Raw genomic sequence first — 18,719 nt, 5'->3', positions numbered from 1 at the left:
AGGTTTGATGTGGAGGGTACAGTAAAAATTTGGAACAATCTTTGTGGAGATGGATAGAGAAACTAGTTAGGGAAAAGTGAAAAGATCGTCCAGAAGAGTATGAGAACCAGACATGTTTCTTGTAGTGTGGATTTAAGCATCGCTGTTCTGAAAATTTGAAATTCAAAATAATCCAAAATTTAAAATTTTTTGAGTGTGACATGACGCAACAAGAGATTCATCTGGTTTTATGTGACAGGTTGCAGTCAAAACACAGTCAAAATGTTGTTTCATGCACAAAAGTATTTAAAATATTGTATAAAATTACCTTAAAACTACGTGTATAAGGTGTATATGAAACATAAATGGTTTTCATGTTCAGACTTGGGTTCCCAAGATGACTAATTATATATGTGCAAATATTCCAAAATTAAAAAAAAAATCCCAAATCTGATTCCCAGACTGACTGTGCTGGGAATCACTTCTGTTCCCAGGCATTTTGGATAAGAGATGTTCAGTTTGCACAAATTTTAGCACCTGGAATTTCCGCAGAGATGGAAAGTGATGTGATCGATCCGGGACTGAGGATTATTAGGTTAGCATGGCAGAGTTTAGCTGATGTGATGGACTGTTTTTCTCAGGCCGGACTGGGAATGGAAGAGAAGTCAAGAGGGGTATAATAAATTCAGAGAAAGGACAACTGTGGGAAAGGAAGTTTTTGTGTGTATGAAGATCATTGATGATAATTCTGAAAGAATTAGAAGAACTATAAATTATAAAGAAGAGAAAAGCATTTCAGAGGTGGATAATTTTTAAGAGAGGAAAAGACTGAACTTGAGCTATCCCTGGAGTTCCAGAGTGAAAGTAGCATGTGATAGAATGAAGAAAGAAGATGAGTAGAATCCAGATGGGTGGGAGGAGCAGACCTGATGTTGTTAAGGGTATGGTGCACTTTGCTAAAGATACAGTTAAAATGTAACGCACTCACTGACTGTGGCAAAACCTTCTAGGTGTAGATGTAATGGAGAAAGGGTGTTCAGTGCTGCTGTCTTTGAGCTCTTCCCCTGTCTCCTGCTGTGCGCTTCCAGTTATGAGTGAATTTTTGCCTTCATCCTGTTACTAGAGGTTGTTACTGGGTCTGTTCTTGCTTCTGTATTACCTTAAAATGTTTTATTTGGGGCTGGGCACAGTGGCTCACACCTGTAATCCTAACACTTTGGGAGGCCAAGGAGGGCAGATCATGTGAAGTCAGGAGTTCAAAACCAGCCTGGCCCACATGGTGAAACCCCCTCTCTACTAAAAATACAAAAAAATTAGCTGGGTGTGATGGCGGGCACCTGTAATCCCAGCTACTCGGGAGGCTGAGGCAGGAGATTTGCTTGATCCCGGGAGGCAGAGGTTGCAGGGAGCAGAGATTGCGCCACTACACTCCAGCTTGGGTGACAGAGTGAGACTTCATCTCAAAAAAGCAAACACACAAAAAAGTTTTATTTGACCGCAATTATTAATGTCTTTCTACTCAAAATGTACTTGAGACATCGTTGCTATGTTTTTCTATAATATCTCAAGTTCTTTGGTGCAAGCAACTCTGGAGTTAAAATGAAAGATAATGTAACAGAATCACACATTGTGAAATCCACTTTGCTCTTCCAGGAACAGTACTCATCTCAGAGTGATACAAACACTGGAAGAGAGTGTACACTGGAATTTAATACAAAGCATCTAAATGATGTGCTAAGTTCCAGCAAGCAGTGGAGAAATAACCACATTTTGAATGTAGAGTAGACTTGGGGCACTGTTTTGACTGTGAAAGAGATGACCAGTAGGCTCTGGAAGCTTTATCCTGCCGATCATCAACATTTTGTTGAGAACCTATAATACCCAAAATCTTGTATGAGGTACTACAGATAAAACAAATGATTGGGAGTTTACAGTCTATTGAGAGAGACATACATGCCAACATATAACTATTAGACAGTGCGATACATACAATGATAACGGTAGGTAAACTGTTACAGGGAACTTTTGGTATAAATATGGCTTTATAGACGTAGCATTTCTGCATTCTTTTTCTGAAAGTCTTCTAATAGCAACACAGAAAATGGAAGAAGACAAAAATGCAAACCGAAATTTTAGTCAAACTAGGAAACTGTCTTAGTCTATTTTGTGATACTATATCAGAATACCAAAAATTGGGTAATTTGTAAAGAAAAGAAATATATTTCTCACAGTTCTAAAGGCTGGGAAGTTCAATATCAAGGTGCCAGCATCTTGTCAGGGCCTTCCTGCTGTGTAATCCTGTGGCAGAACACAAGATAACTAAACAGGGCAAGAGAGAGAGATTGAACTTAGAGCCTCAAACCCTGTATTAATTAGCATTAATCCATTTTCCTGAGGATGGAATCCTCATAACCTAAACACCTCCCTTTAGGCTCAACCTTCCAACACTGTTGCATTGCTGATTAAGTTTCCAGTACATGATTTTGGGGGACACATTCAAGCCATAGCATAGATGTATATGAACATATTTCTCAGGGCTGCCCAAAGCAATCAAGATAATGCAGGAGCTCCACAGGAAGAATGGGAGAGAAATTGAAAGAAGAGCCCAGTGATAGCATATCAAAAGAATTAATACAAATAGACACTTACTGAAGAAAGATACATCTAGAGATGCGAAAGCTATAGCCTTTTGTCTGAAATAGCCAGCAGGCAACAGGAACCCTGCTGGAGCAACTTTGATTCACAGAAGCAGAAGATCTAAAATGCACAGGAAAGGACTCAAATAAGCCATAATTTGCAGAAGCACTGGTTTTTGTAGAGTTTAGAAGAAAAGAAGCTTTCCTTGTGAAAAATAACTTGCCTAGAATTTTGCCCTCCACTTACCCTTTCTGTAGAAAACTCTGGTAAAGAGCTGGACCTGGAAAATCTAACTTTTATAATGATATGTTTAAAAAAACAAAGTAGTATGGCATCTAAACAGATACACTAAAAAAAAAAAAAGATTCCAGTCCAATTTCAATAAGAAACCATATGATAATATAACATATAAATAAAATGCCATGAGAAAAAGGCTGAAGAATTCTAGCAAAATAAAATGACAAAAAAGAAGCAAGTATAGCCATTCCTGATAAAATTTTCAGGAAAGCAGGAATAGAAGAAAATTCTCTCAATTGATAAAGGGCATCTACAAAACACTTGCAGCCAAAATCATGCTTGTTAGTGAAAGAATCAATGTTCTCCCACTATGGTCAGAAATGAGGCAAGGGAGTTTCCCTCCACCCCTCCAGTTCCACATTGTACAGGAGGTTCTAGATGGTGTGAAAAGAGAGAAAAAGAAATAAAAGGCACTCAGATTGCAGAAGAGGTAAAAGTTTTTTTTTCTTTTAAGATTTGGTAGTTTATGTAGAAAATCAGATAATATTTACAGAAAGTTACTAGAACTACTAAAATGAACTTTAGCAAGGTTGCAGGATACAAAATCAATATATGAAAATCAACTATTCATATTAGCAGAAAACAATTGGAAACTGAAATGGAAAAATATCATTTCCAACAGCATTAAAATATATGAAATACTTAGAGATAAATTTAACAAAGACGTGTAAGACCTGTACACTGAAAGTTAGAAAACATTAAATAAAACACATAAATAGAGACAGATTCTATGTCATGAGTTCAAAGAGGCAACAGTACCAAGATGTCTATTCTATCAAGTTGGCCTCAATTAAAATTCAAACAAGTATTTTGATAGAAATTAAAATTGATTCTAAAATTTATATGGAGTGCAAAGAATTTAGAATAATTAAAATAATTTTAAAAAAGAACAAAGTGGAAGGACTCATACTGCTTAATTTTAATACTGGTAATAACTCGATTGGTGTAAAAAGAGACGAAGGTAGCAATGAAATAGAATAGAGTTTAGAAATAGGCCCACACATACATGCCAGCCAATTTGCAGCTAAGGGATCACAACATTTCAGTGAGAGAAGAATAATGTTTTCAACAAATGGAACCAAAACATTTGGATAGCCATGTATTCCCCCAGAATAATAATTGATTATTTTGAATCAATTGATTATTACTTTATGTCATATACAGCATTGTTTTGAAATGGATCATAGGGCTAAATGTAAAGATAATTCTCTAGAAGCAAATACAGGAAGAAATTTTAGCGAACTGGTGTTTGGCATATTTCTAAAATGTGACACAAAAAGCATGAACTATAAAATGAAAAATGTAAAACTTGTACCTTATCAAAATTAATGACTTGCTCTTCAAAATACATTGTTAAGAAATTGAAAAGTCAAGCCACACACTGGGAGAAAATATTTGCAAAACAATATGACAGTGGATTTGTATTTAGAGTATGGAAAGAACTTTCAAAACTCGGCCAGGTGTGGTGGCTCATGCCTGTAATCCTGATACTTTGGGAGGCTGAGGTGGGTGGATCACCTGAGATCGGGAATTTGAGACCAGCCTGACTAACATGGAGAAACCACGTCTCTACTAAAAACATGAAATTAGCCAGGGGTGGTGGCAGATGCCTGTAATGCCAGCTACTCAGGAGGCTGAGGCAGGAGAATCGCATGAACCAGTGAGCCGAGATCGCACCATTGCACTCCAGCCTCGGCAACAAGAATGAAACTTCATCTCAAAAAAAAAACAACACAAAAAAACCCAGTAATAAGAAGACAATCCAATTAAAAAATAGACACATTTGAGCAGGTACTTCACCAAAGGAGACATGCAGACAGTAAACATGTGGAAAGTGTCGATTTCATTAATCGTTAAGGAAACTGCAAATTAAAACCACAATGAGATACCACTAGACACTTACTACAATGGATAAAGTGAAAATGATTGATTACACTATGTTGACTTAGGATATAGAGCAACCGTTGAAAATGTAAAATGGTAAAATGACTTGGGAAAACAGTTTGGCAGGGTTTTTTGTTTGTTTGTTTTGGTCTTTGTTTTTTGAGACAGGGTCTCTGTGTTGCCCAGGCTGGAATGCAGTGGCACAGTCATAGCTCACAGCAGCTTCAGACTCCTGGCCTCAAGGGATCCTCCTGCCTTGGCCTCTCAAAGGGTTGGGATTAAAGGAGTAAGCCTAGTCTGGCAGTTTTTAAAAAGTTAAAAATATACCTAGATATTCCTAGTGACCCAGATATTCCACTCCTAGGTACTAGTCAAGAGAAATGTAAGCATATGTCCTTTTCAGAACTTTTACTTGTGTGCTTATAGTAAGTAGCTTTGTTTGCAATTGCCAAAACCTAGAAGCTATCCAAATGACCATCAAGAGGTGAAAGGACAAATTATGGCATGTCCATTCAGTGGAAAACTAAGTAATAGGAAGTAATACATTCTTGATTCACTCAGCAATATGTATAAGTTTTTTTTTTTTTTTTTTTTTTGAGATGGAGTTTTGCTCTTGTTGCCCAGGCTGGAGTGCAATGGCATGATCTTGGCTCACCGCAATCTCCGCCTTCCGGATTCAAGCGATTCTCTTGCCTCAGCCTCCTGAGTAGCTGGGATTACAAGCATGCACTACCATGCCCAGCTAATTTTGTATATTTAGTAGAGATGTGGTTTCACCATGTTGGTCAGGCTGGTCTTGAACTCCTGACCTCAGGTGATCTACCCGCCTCAGCCTCCCAAAGTGCTGGGATTACAGGCGCGAGCCATTGCACCCGTCCAGGGATGAGTTTTTAAATAATTCTTCTAAGTGAAAGAAGTCAAACACAAAAAGATTGCATACTATGTGATTCACTTAATACAAAACTCCAGAAAATGCAGCTAATTGACAGCAACAGAAAGCAGATCAGTGGTTGCTCAGGGATGGGACAGGTTTGGGAGAGGTGGTGGGGAGACAAGGAAACTTTTGGAGATAATCAGCATGTTAATTATCTTGATTATTATACATATACAAAAATCTATTAAATTATATACTGGAATTTTGTGCTGCTCTTTGTCAACTATGTCTCACTAAAGCTGTAAATTAGAAAAAAGAAAAAGAAAAATGCACATGAGAAGGTGGTTAAACATACACATTTCTACATACGTATTTAAAAACTCAATGAAAAAAGTCATCTTTATGAAAGAAGACTCTAATCCATAAATACAAACATTTATGAAGAGATGCTGAGACTGTAGGAGGCAATGAGATAAAACATAATTTGCAGAACTTAGTAAAAAAGAAACAATAAATGAATCATACAGCTGGAAAGAACACAAGACAAATGACCATTTTGGTAAGCATAGAGGGGATATAGAAGAAAGGTCCCAAACTGTTACGCAGGGGCCAAATCCTGTCCACTACCTGTTCATTCATGGCCCAGAAGCTGAAAATGACTTTTTACGTTTTTAGATAATAAAGAGAGAAAGAGCGAGAAGAATACACAGCAGAGACTGTATGTGACCTGCCAAACTGTTTGTTATCTAGCCTTTTACGGGAAATGTTTGCTGACCCGTGGCGTAGAGGATAAAAGTAAAACGCAAATAAAAAGAATAGAAATTACAAAAGAATTGCTTGCAATTAATTACACAAAAAATGCTAATGATAGAAGTAGGAAAGGGAGACACAGTATTTGTACAATTTGAATACTCAGAGAAAACAGAATAATGGAAGAACACATTTTTAAAGATACAAATCAGGCACACTTTTCAGGAAAACAATAAAACTTAAAGCTACATGATTGAAATGGTATACTACACAATAGGAAGAAACTGCCCCTGGAATAGCCAATAGTAAGACATATTATAATAGAATTACTCGACTGTAAAAAAATATATAGATTCATTTGACCAACAGGTATAAACATCAGGTCATCTATAGGGACAAAATAGTTCACTTTGGCTTCAAACTTCTCTACAAAAAAATCAGCTTCAGGTAATGAAATAAAAACTATAAGATCCTCAAGGAAAGGACGTGTAAACCAAGACTTTTAAATTCACCAAACTACTCTTCATAGAAAAAGCCTACAGGTAAATAGTTTTAAAAATAGGAAACAACTCAGGAAATGTTCTCATGGTCTCTTTTTGAGGAAACTACTAGGGATCAAATTCCAAACAGCAAGAGAGGTCTGAAAATTTTACAGCAAAGGACTGGATGTAAGCACTGACTGTATTTAATTAAAGCAAAAAGCCTAAAACTTATGTGACATTAGACACCCAACTGAATGTTAATACCCTGGCAATGTGAAAATAATTCAGCTAACATAAAGGAAGGTCACGGGTGATAGAAGGAGAAAGGTAGTTTAACGTTTGCCTCAACTGTGAAAGGAGACCAAAAGATGTCATTTATTTGATCTCAACATAGTTCTGAGTAGTAAGATAAACACTGACAAGGATCATACTATTGATAAATATCTGACAGGGGAAGAAAAGGGGGAAGGGAAAATAAAATTTTGCCACTGTTCAGAGTAGGAAATATATAGATCCTGTCTAAAGACAGAGAAAACTAAAAATATTATATGAAGTTATTATAATGGAGGTCACCAGAAAAAAGAAAATACAATGTACCATTAAAAACTTTAATTCTAAAGGTAAAGGATAAAATAAAATGACTGAACCACTATCAAACGTGTATATGATATCAAAGTAGTTACAGTGAAATGTGAGAAAAAGAGACAATCCTGCTTGTGATAGGAAACTTAATCTCAGCCCAGGGACACCAAGCAATCAATAATGATAATAGCAGCATACACATTACTGTGTGTGTGTGTGTGTGTGTGTGTGTGTGTGTGTGTGTGTATGTGAACGCTGCACTCTCAGAATAGAGAAGGTATTTCTCTTCAAGCAGCCTTGGAATAATCGCAAGGATGACTATATGCTAGGCCACCAAAGCCTGGTGGAGACAATTTAGCAGTGTCTATCCAAATTATAAAGGCATGTGCCTTTTGACCCAGAAATTTCACTTTTGGGGAAATTGATTATGTAAGCGTATTCACCGAAATGTGAAATTACCTGTTTACAAGGTTGGTCCTGCAAAATTGTTGGTGTAGTAAAAGATTGAGAAGATCCAAATGTCTGTCAACAGACGTGGTTGAATACATTTTTGTACAACAATACATTGGAATATAATGTGCTGTAGAAGAGAATAAAGAAGCTCTTTATGTATTAAAAGACGAAGACCTCTAAGATATATCCTTAAATGAAAAAGCACAAATGCAGACCATGTCTATAATGCACCACCATCTTTCCCTACAACAAAAAGTGGGAAAAGTTGATAACACGCACGCGCGCGCACACACACGCATGTATGTGATATATAAACACATTTCCAGAAAGACGAAGGCAGTAGTAGCAGTGGTCACATGTTAACGGATTATGAATTAGACAAGTGGAGTATGAAGTAGTAAAGACATTTCATTTTAACATACTTCTAAAAAATGTATTGTTGGCCAGGTGCAGTGACTCATGCCTGTAATCCCAGCACTTTGGGAGGCTGAGGTAGGCAGATCACAAAGTCAGGAGATAGAGATTATCCTGGCTAACATGGTGAAACCCTGTTTCTATTAAAAATACAAAAAATTAGCTGGGCGTGGTTGCCGGCACCTGTAATCCCAGCTACTCAGGAGGTTGAGGCATGAGAATCGCTTGAACCTGTGAGGTCGAGGTTGCAGTGAGCCGAGATTGCACCACTGCACTCCAGCCTGGGTGACAGAGTGAGACTCCGCCTCAACAAAAGTGTTGTCACATGTGACTATGTTACCTCTATAAACATGTAAAGAGAAACAATGCCATGAGGGCATGGAAGATAAAGCAATTAATTCTCCCCTGGGGAAATGGAGGAGACCTTCAGGATAGATAATATTTAAACTGAGACTTGAAAGATGAGTGGAATTCGACAAATGGCCAAGGTTGGAAAAGGCATTTCAGGCCAAAGTATGGAAACATGAAAACAAGCCTGAGGAGTAGTAAATGTGATTGGACATTGAGTGCGTTAGAGACACAGTCAGGGCCAGCTTACCAAGAGTCCATTGAAGGTGAGGCCCAGAGCTCTGAACTAGTCAGTGCTGCTACCTAAGGTCAGGATTCCTTCCAGACCCTGGACCCTGCAGGTGGGGAACAGAGGGACTTGGTAGAAGAGAGACGAGGGCTGTGGAGGCTGACAACGAGACCCAGTTCCACAGAGCGGTGCCTTGTTCATAAGACATTTGATCCATAATGCTTCAACAAACCATTGGGTTTTTCTTGCACGGTCTAGTCACTACTTATCAGAACATTATTATAGTATGTCTTTTTTTTTTTTGAGATGGAGTTTCGCTGCTGTTACCCAGATTGGAGTGCAATGGCACGATCTCGGCTCACCGCAACCTCCGCCTTCTGGGTTCAAGCAATTCTCCTGCCTCAGCCTCCCGAGTAGCTGGGACTACAGGCGCGCACCACCACGCCCAGCTAATTTTTGTATTTTTAGTAGAGATGGGTTTTACCTTGTTGACCAGGATGGTCTCGATCTCTTGACCTCGTGTTCCACCCGCCTCAGCCTCCCAAAGTGCTGGGATTATAGGCGTGAGCCACCGCGCCCGGCCTATTGTAGTATATCTAAACTTAAATGCACTCCTGAACAATTATTCATGAGGGTTTGCTATCTTGACCCTTCCGTAAGAAATAAAGAATGCAGAATCATTACCCTATGCCGATTGAACGTTATTTTTACTTACATTTGCCTTAATGGTTTGTTTTCCCCTAAAGCCTCAATTTATACCAGTGGACAAAATCTCTGAGTTGACTTCCACTTGCCTAACTTCAGCAACTCAGGTGAGTAATTAATGTAGGATTAAGCAATTTGTGTCGTGTTTTAACCCTGTGAAGGATAAGCCTTATCAAGGGCCAAAATGTCATCATGGTTTATGAGGTTCGCACAGTGAAGCACTAATAGATTTTAACTGCCGTTTTATTCTTGTTAGAGTGATGCATGTTTATTAGTGATAAATTAGAAAATAAAATACAAACAAGATTGAAATCACCCATTATCTTACTGCCTGCACACGATAGCCGTTTAAAACAATGTATTTCTTTCCAGTACTTTCTAGGGATATATACATATGTATTTTTTTGTCTACCGATGTGTATTTGCCTAGAAATATGTTATATATATAGTTCCTATATCATTTCTTGTATTTGCTAAATGTCATATTACATTATATTCCTCAAATGTCTGTTCTTACTTAGAATTTAAAAGTTAGAGAGGAACATTTTTGAACCTTTAGAGCTTCTCAGTTATATCAGTCACACACAAAAATATGGAACTCTGTAATTTTAATTATTCACATTTCTTTACAGGCAGTTGATGGGATTTACAAACTCAGCCAACCTTTAAATAAATAGATTTCTGATAGACATACATAATGTGTTTCTTATCTTTGGCATTTCTTTACTATTCATTTTAAATATTGGAACAGTTGTTTCCATACTGTCTTTGTGTGTGTGTGTGTGTTTTAATTTTCACCTTTGCTACTGTAACAAAGAACCAGAGATCAATGAACCCAGTAATAAGTTGGACCTGGTATAGTATTATAATCCAACTCCCTCCTTTTATAGTCATTTATCTGAGATCACCACATACTTGAATTGCAGAACCAGGCTTAGGATCTTCCCATTTATAATAAATTATCACCAGAGTCTGAGAGCAAGATGAAGAAAGGGATTCTTCTGGAGTGGAGAGCAGTAAAAATCACCTACAAGTAACTTGCCATGGGAACTAGATTGTAACGTATCATTGTAAGTCCTCTGTAATAGTAACATCGTCTCATGCCTTGAGATTCTACTTAGCCGTGAGCAAACGAGTATACTCAACTATATCAAACTTTAAAAATGATGGTGGTTTATGTGAAGGAAAAGGAGAGCTAAAGAGTTTCACTGAGGCCACAGCACTGTTGCGGAGAGGGTTGCTTCACTCGTGTTCTCCAAGGCAGTGGAGAATAATGATAGGCTTAGGAAACCTGGAGTGCCACTCAGTGCTGTGCCCTCAGCTGCTCTCCTTCTAATAGTTATATTTGATTTTTGTTTTGTTTTGTTTTTAGATGGAGTGCAGTGGCATGATCTTGGCTCACTGCAACCTCTGCCTCCCGGGTTCCAGTGACTTTCTTGCCTCAGCCTCCTGAGTGGCTGGGACTACAGGCATGAGCCACCGTGCCTAGCTAATTTATGTATTTTTAGTAAGAGACAGGGTTTCACGTGTTGGACAGGATGGTCTCCATCTCTTGACCTCATGATCCGTCCACCTTGGGCTCCCAAAGTGCTGGGATTACAGGCTTGAGCCACTGTGCCCGCCCTATTTTTGGTTTCTTACAAAAGAGAGTAGGCTCTTACACAAGCAGGCACATGTATTCTAGATCTCTTAGCAAATATATCTTTCACTGGCTGCAGTAGCAGCTAGCAAGGGGCAGGAAGCAGGTTGTGGATGTGGGTAGAGATGGAGGCCAGCCTTGTTTGCAGTGAGAGCCAAAGGCAAGTGAGCCTGTATTGGGAGGAAGTCAGAATGCACAGTACGTTCTCACTGCGGGACTTTTTTTATCCTTGAAAGCAGATTTCTTGACTCAGCACAACTCTGCAGCGATTTATGAATCAAATTCTGAATGAGCCACTGTGGCATTATACATTTGCTAAAGTTGTTTCTAAGCTTTTGATTTTTTAACTTTTTATTAGTAATAAGAAATACCTAATATAGTGAGGTTATGAGAGAAGTGGTAATGAATTATAAATAAGATATCTATCAAAAATAAAAACGTGTTTTTTGTTATTTAAGCAAAGTAACAAACCCCAGAAAATCAGGCTTTTGGGCCATGACTTGAAGCATGAATCTCTTTCATTTCTTTCAGCTTTCAGTGAGCCATAGAGGCCAGAAAATGAACATAGAAGAGACAGACTCTGATGTGGAGTTTATTTCAGAAACTAAAGTTATGAAAAGGTCTACGGAGGAGAAAAAGAACTCTCAACAGCAGAGACGTCCAGTAGCTCTGCCAGAAAATGTGAAACTAGCTGAGCGATCCCAGGTATTATTATTGTTTCTTGTTCAAAAAAGCAATTCACTCATCTTGAAAATAGAATTCAGTCAAGGTTAGCTTCATTTTCACATTTTAAGACACTTTGATTATAAAGTATACATTGCAATGTGTGATTCCTGGACAAGGTCCCGGTTTATAGTTTTCTTTCTGTATTCTCGGTTTTGGAAGAAAATTCAGATTGCTAATATCACCAGTGTCTGGAGAGCTCAACTGACTGAAGGGCCCCAGAAGATTGCCCAGGTGGGAAAAGGATTTAAAATTTGTATTTAAGGGAGAAATACTCATATAGGATAAATACTTTCAGTTTTGTTTTCAATGCTCTATAGGAAAATGCGTAGCTAAATCATACGTATTGTGACCCTATAATCAAGCTTCTGAAAAAATGGGATGTAATGTTAATGTATTGCTAAGTGTTGGGAGTGGTGTTAACAAATGCACCACTCTAGAATTTTCCTTTATCCAAATCAGTTTATTTCTTTTAAAAGAATCACAACACATTTATTCTTACAAAGCTGCCAGTATTTAATTCTTTTTTGAGAATTTTCCCTCGGATTCAGTTTAGAACAATATTGATGCCTACAATTGAATGGGCATTTATCCTGTGCTAGGTTCAGTGCTGAATGGTTATAGGCATCATCTCAATAACTTTCATTTCATATCTTTTTAAGCCAAAATTTATTGCCTAGTTTATCTACCTTGTTTATTACATTTGACTTCTAATGCCCTTTTACTATTTCCACAAATTAAATTCAACCTTAAAGAGTAGAGATTATCCACCATAGAAATATTCAAATGAACTGCTATAGGCTCTGAAAGCCATAAACTTACTTAATTAGCAAGTATCTGCTGAGTTCTGCCCAGTGTAAGACACTGCATTGGCTGGGCATGCTGGCTCACGCCTGTAATCCCAGCACTTTGGGAGGCCAAGGCAGGTGGATCACCTGAGGTCAGGAGTCTGAGACCAGCCTGACCATCATGGTGAAACCCCATCTCTATGAAAAATAAATAAAAAAGAAATTAGCTGGGCGTGGTGGTAGGCACCTGTAATCCCAACTACTTGGGAGGCTGAGGCAGGAGAATCATGTGAACCTGGGAAGGGGAGGTTGCAGTGAGCCGAGATTGTGCCATTGCACTCCAGCCTGGGCAACAGAGCGAGACTCTGTCGCAACCACAACAGCAGCAAAAAACAGATACTGCATTAGTTATAGTGGGAGGCAAGATATTTTAGGCATGGTTCTAAGGAATTACTTTGAACAGTAGTTACATTATAGAAACGTCTCACGCATTTCTTTATAATATCTTTGGCAAATGGTATACTGACTCTCTGAAATTCTTTAGTGAAAATCCTTACCTCCTAAGGCAGCCTTTTCTTAATGCTATTTTTGGCAGCTCATCCTCTTAAAGTATTTCAAATCTATTTCCCTATAATTTTGAAATTTTTGCCCCAAATCTTTTCTATATGAACCAAGCTGGACCTGTTTACAACCTACAGTATTTCACTATTTCAGTATTTTTGTCGATTTGAATTATGTGTTATACTTGAATATTCTGTGTATTCAGCAGATATTCGATCCTTGCTGTGTTGGAACTCCTGCATGTTATCACTTTATAATCACATCTCTCTTCACTCTGAATTCCAGAAAAACTCATTAGCTGTGCAATTTCAAGATTGAGGATTTGTCAGTTTATTATATAGATATGTTGCATGCTCTAAAATCATACAGTCCATTGAGAAGTTGAGAATGTATCCAAGTGTTAGAACAAAACATTTTAGACATTAAATACAGGGACTCACTCAGTATAGCAGGTGTGTGTATGTGTGAGTATGTGTGTGTGCATACACATATAAAATGTAAAGCTTTATGAAACAATATACACACACTTCATGTAGATATATATACACACACACACATATATATATACATATACCAATATATACATATACGTGTCTGTGTATATATAATTTTACTATGTGCCATTCTGTGTGCCAGTCACAAGGGATTGTGGGAACAAAACCACATATGATTTCTACCACCATCAAACTTACAGTCTAGTGATAAAGACAGACACCCAATAATCACAGAGACAGATGTGAACTGCGACTATGGCAGTTTTTATGAGACAGTAGCATGACTGTTTAGGATAAGGGTTTTTGACTCTGGTAGGACAGAAACATCTTCCCAGAGAAGATGCTAACTAGCCTTTTAGGATTAAAATGTAAATAAGTTAGCAAAAGGGGAGGAAACACACTTCTAAGCAATGGAAACAGCATTTGCTAAAGAGGGAACATGGTGAATATGAAGACCTTTTAAAAGACAAGTAATCTATGGCAGGGAAAAGAGATGGAAAGGGACTGTGGTGTGAAGGGGTAGGGCAGGTCCTCTAGGCCACCCGTAAGGGGTTTTGCATATATCCTATAAGCAATGGGAAACCATTGAAGAGTTTTAAGTAGGGAACTGACATGACCAGATTTTTCTTTAGTAAAGATGGCTTTGGCTGAGTATAAACAAAGATTAGTAGAGAGCTGAGTTGTTGGGAAAGACAGTCTCGGGGGTATAACCTTTGGCCTCCACTTGGCTTCATAAGAATGGACCTTGAGCCTGGGATACTTCCTTAGGACATACATGGCCTATGCTGAGTTTATCCCCTTGTGTGGAGATATCTTTTTCTGTTGCAAGCCCAATGTATGCTCTTTTATCTGCTTAAATGTGTGTGCCACATGAAATCTTGGTCAACCCCACTGCTATATCCATCTTCCTTGGGGAGGGAGCATGGCGTCTTTCTCCTGTAGCGTGAGAGTGGTGCGTGTAGCCAATTGCCCAGCATTGGCTGATGGGGAGCCTGCTGGGCATGGGGGCCTGATAAATGCTACTGAAGTGCATCTTGCTTTGTGTCTTCTCTACGTGAGTAAAGCATTGTCCCATCTAGTGCTTGCCTGCATTGTGTTTCCTTTGGTAACTCCAATAACCAAGATACAATGAACAGAAGTTTTGAGACTCATCCTCTGGAACGGAAATAATGCTTAACAAGAGTGGGTGTGGGCAGAGCAGTTAGGAGACTTGTCCGTGCTCCGATGGAGATCACAGTGGTGTGGGCTAGGATGATGGTGATGAGGAGGTAACCCTGCCCTTTTCTGGGGGGTAGGCTTTATTAGATATAGAGGATCATGTAGAGGAAAACGGCAAGAATGACTACACAATTTTGAGCTCTTTCACCAGGTTGAATGGCAATTCCATTCATTGAAACGGGATTGTAGAAGGTGACTGGGCTTTTGGAGAAGAGCATGAGCATGAGTTCAGCTTACATCGTTTGAGACTGCCAAGAGGATGTGCCAAGTGAAAAGTCACATATTATATGAGTCTGGATTTCGGAGGTGAGGTTAGTAGGAGGCAATCTTTTGAGGTATTTGCATACCTGAGGTTGAATGGGTAAGAAGAAAAGAAGGACTCAACAGAAACTTGAGGAATTGTAGCATTTTGTGGCTATCTACCAGAGTACAGATGTGCACAGATGGTTGTGAAGGAATTGCCAGAGCACTAAGAGAAGAAACCAGGAATTTGGTATTTCCTTAAAACCGAAAGGGGGAAAAGGGTGATTTGAAGAGAGGCTGTCGTGAAGGCTCAATTCCGTTGAAGGGTCAACTCAACTGGCCAGTGGTCGAAGAACTGTCTGTTGACTTAAGGATTTAGAGGAAAGAGGAATGATCTCAGGATTTTTTGTTGTTGTTGGAGTAGAAAGGGTAGAAACCAGATTACAGTTTGGTGCAAAAGTAATTGCTCTTTTTGCCATTAAAAGCAGTGGATTGACTGGTAAGTGGAACATGAAGAAATGGAAACAGATTGCATATCAGCTCTGAGAAAGATAAGCTAATTTCCCAGGCGTGGTGGCAGCTGTCTGTAATCCCAGCTGCTTGGGAGACTGAGGCTGGAGAATCATTTGAAACCGCGAGGCGGAGGTTGCAGTGAGCCGAGATCACACCATTATACTCCAGCTTGGGCAACAAGAGCGAAACTCCATCTAAAGAAAAAATGAACCTAAGCAGTATGGGATTAGCACGGCAGATATACTCTGAGTCAGCCTTACCACATGCTTATCATATGCAAAGATCGGAAATTGAATTTTCACTATATATCCTACAGAAGTCTGCAGTACGTAGGGGCAGAAGGAAGTAAAGAGTGAAGGTAGTTTAATGTATACCATTATTGCCACTAATGGTTGTATATTTTTTTGTTAATTCCTTGTTATAGGCCACTTGGAAAATGAAAAGGAAGCAGGGTCTGAACCTTGCAGAGGAATGTGTGGTACTGTCTGAAGATGAGAACAGCGGAAGTGATCCAGATATAATGCTGGTGAGATAAATTGCACACTAAATGACACCTTGAGATTTTCATAGTCACAGAGATTAGAGGGACCTGTTAGTGCCTCCAAGTAATGGAAACGTTTAGTTGGGTAACCTAGTTTTTAGATGTAGAACTAAGCCTCAGAAAAGTTTAAGTTACTTGTTCAAGGCTACATAAATTAGTAGAGATATATCTGGAACTTACACACGTCCACCCCTAGGCTATGGCCCCTTTCTATTTTAGTTCTCAGATTAAGAAAGCCTTAATATATATATATATGTAAATATACAAAAATATACAAAATTTACATATATGACTTGAAGGTCATTATGAAAACTCATTCCCAAATCCAAAGAATATGAACCTTTTTATGATTTCTAAATTGGACTCTCACCAGAGGGCGTAATTCTGAATGGACTTAAATTCGGCAGAGAAAAGTCTATTCAGGAATTACGGGAACACTCCCCATTTTCTCCTTTAAATAATGTGTTCCTGTTTCTAACTTGATAGTTGATACCAAAGAGTACGTATCTGGGCTTCTGTAGAGTCCAGTTGCTTTGCCTTCGCTGAACCAAGCATGAAAAGCCCTTGGTGTTTAGGAAGAATTGATTCAAAGACTATTTGAGAAATGCTTCATCTATGAAGCCATGGTGTTCATTATGTTATATAGTGTTCTTTGTGTTATAGTAAAAAACACACTAAAAATAATTTATACATTAGAATTTAATGTCAGGGAAGAAAACCTATTCGATATTTTCTTTTATCTGAATATAAATGTTATTACTTAATATAGTTTCCTTTTTACCTTCATTGCCAAGAAGCTTATAGCTCAGCTTTAACTTGCATGAGAGTGACTGCAGTAGCCTAGTTGGTTCTGTTTTTGCCATGGTAAGTGGAGTATTTAGAAAAGGACCTGGCCTCCTCGTACGTGTCTTTAAGGTGAGGTACTTCAAAATGCTATAAAGAATTGTGGATCAGGTTTAAATTGCACTTGTGCCAATGAGAAAGCTATACTTCCTTCTGACTTTAGCTTAACTTACGATAATGTCCTTCACTAGAAAATTATTGTCACAAGGTACATGATGTAACTATAATGAAAGTTTTATTTAAACATTTTTTCATTTTGCAAAATTCTGAACATAGCGCAACCAACTCATGCATGCCCATTTCCCAGCTCCAGTGGTTATCACCTCATGGCCAGCCTTGTTTCACCCACATCCCCTCCCTCCCCTCCTTACTCCCAGACGTTACATCATTTCATCCACAAATTATAATTACTTTAAGAAGCAATTTGAAGGGGTGGTGAAAAGGTATAGAAGTGATTTGTGAATGGAACAGAAACAGACTCATTATTAGCAATAAAGAACAACTAAATCAAAATAAACACCGAAGTATTTTCAAAAGGAAAAAGGGTAAAAATTTAATTAGAGGCTCGAAAGAAAGACACAACCGCAACTGGTGTTGTAAATAACGCCCCCTCTTTTGACCTCTTCAAAGCGAAATGTAGTATAGTTGTACCTGTGAATATTGCTATTCACCACTTACTTGGCAGAATTTTCAGTCTCTAGGAGTTGTTCACGTAGCCCTTACTTTGTCACCTCTCTCAGCTGTGCACAGAGCTTTTGGCTGTGCCTTTTCATGAGTTAGATATGACATTTATATTTAAAATATTGTCCTTTTAGGTAATAGCTCTCAAGTTTTTATATTACTTGTGTGTAGGTATGTGGTATGATTGATTTGTGTCTCTCTGATCCTAGCAAGATATCTGTTTCCACATTCCTGCTGTCTAATTAGCTTGGATAAAATGTATTATCCAGAGATGCACATTAATTTCTGTTTGGCTGTAGTTGCAATAATTCAAGTAGGAAATAATCGTTCCTCAATGCCGTCTGTCTGTATTTTCTTAAACCTGGAAATTAAAGAAAGATCATCCCATTCCCCATGCTCCTATCTAGTTATCTTCTAATTATAGCATGTGTCTGTGTGCACGTGTGAGTGTATGTGCCCCTGTGTCTATTAAATTTCAAGAAGGAAGGCACTCAGTGCTAATGGTGGTACAGGAAGTTGTCAGTTAAGGAAGAATAATTAGCTACCACAAAGGAATCCCTCCCCTGACCCGCCAAGGTGGTATTTATTATTTTGGTGAGTTTACTGAATGTGGGACCCAGGGTCTTATTTTTAGGTATAAGAGACTAAGAAATACAGTATTTTCAGCACACCAAAGAAACTTCATCCCACAGGGATGACTTCACATCCAGTTTATCCAAATTCATGAAACTGTCGTATTATAGCATGATGTCAGTTTAGTCATTTAAAAGATAAATACAGCCTCAGTTCAACTGGAAGGCACATATTGACCTAAGCTATGCATTCTGTCCCTTTATGCCAA

At 38.4% G+C, this 18,719-nt stretch overlaps 1 protein-coding gene across 6 annotated transcripts in view; it reads left to right on the top strand.

The window, feature by feature from the left end:
• Nucleotides 1-18,719, top strand: part of MORC1 (MORC family CW-type zinc finger 1) — a 185,015-nt gene that overhangs the window by 116,257 nt on the left and 50,039 nt on the right. For 4 of the 6 annotated variants that reach the window (XR_013526993.1, XM_078350178.1, XM_078350177.1 and 1 more), the window contains 4 exons: nt 9,676-9,741; nt 11,805-11,978; nt 12,159-12,230; nt 16,238-16,339. Coding sequence is in view for 5 of the 6 variants with exons in the window: in XM_078350178.1 (XP_078206304.1) it covers nt 9,676-9,741; nt 11,805-11,978; nt 12,159-12,230; nt 16,238-16,339 (414 nt within the window). In the remaining variant the exon portion in view is untranslated. The remainder of the gene's footprint in view (nt 1-9,675; nt 9,742-11,804; nt 11,979-12,158; nt 12,231-16,237; nt 16,340-18,719) is intronic. The other 2 variants (XM_078350179.1, XM_078350176.1) reach the window with 1 other exon arrangement.

The sequence above is a fragment of the Callithrix jacchus genome, chromosome 15 (genome assembly GCF_049354715.1).
Source record: "Callithrix jacchus isolate 240 chromosome 15, calJac240_pri, whole genome shotgun sequence".
NCBI classification, from domain to species: Eukaryota; Metazoa; Chordata; class Mammalia; order Primates; family Cebidae; genus Callithrix; species Callithrix jacchus.
This window is presented reverse-complemented; position numbering and strand designations above follow the sequence as displayed.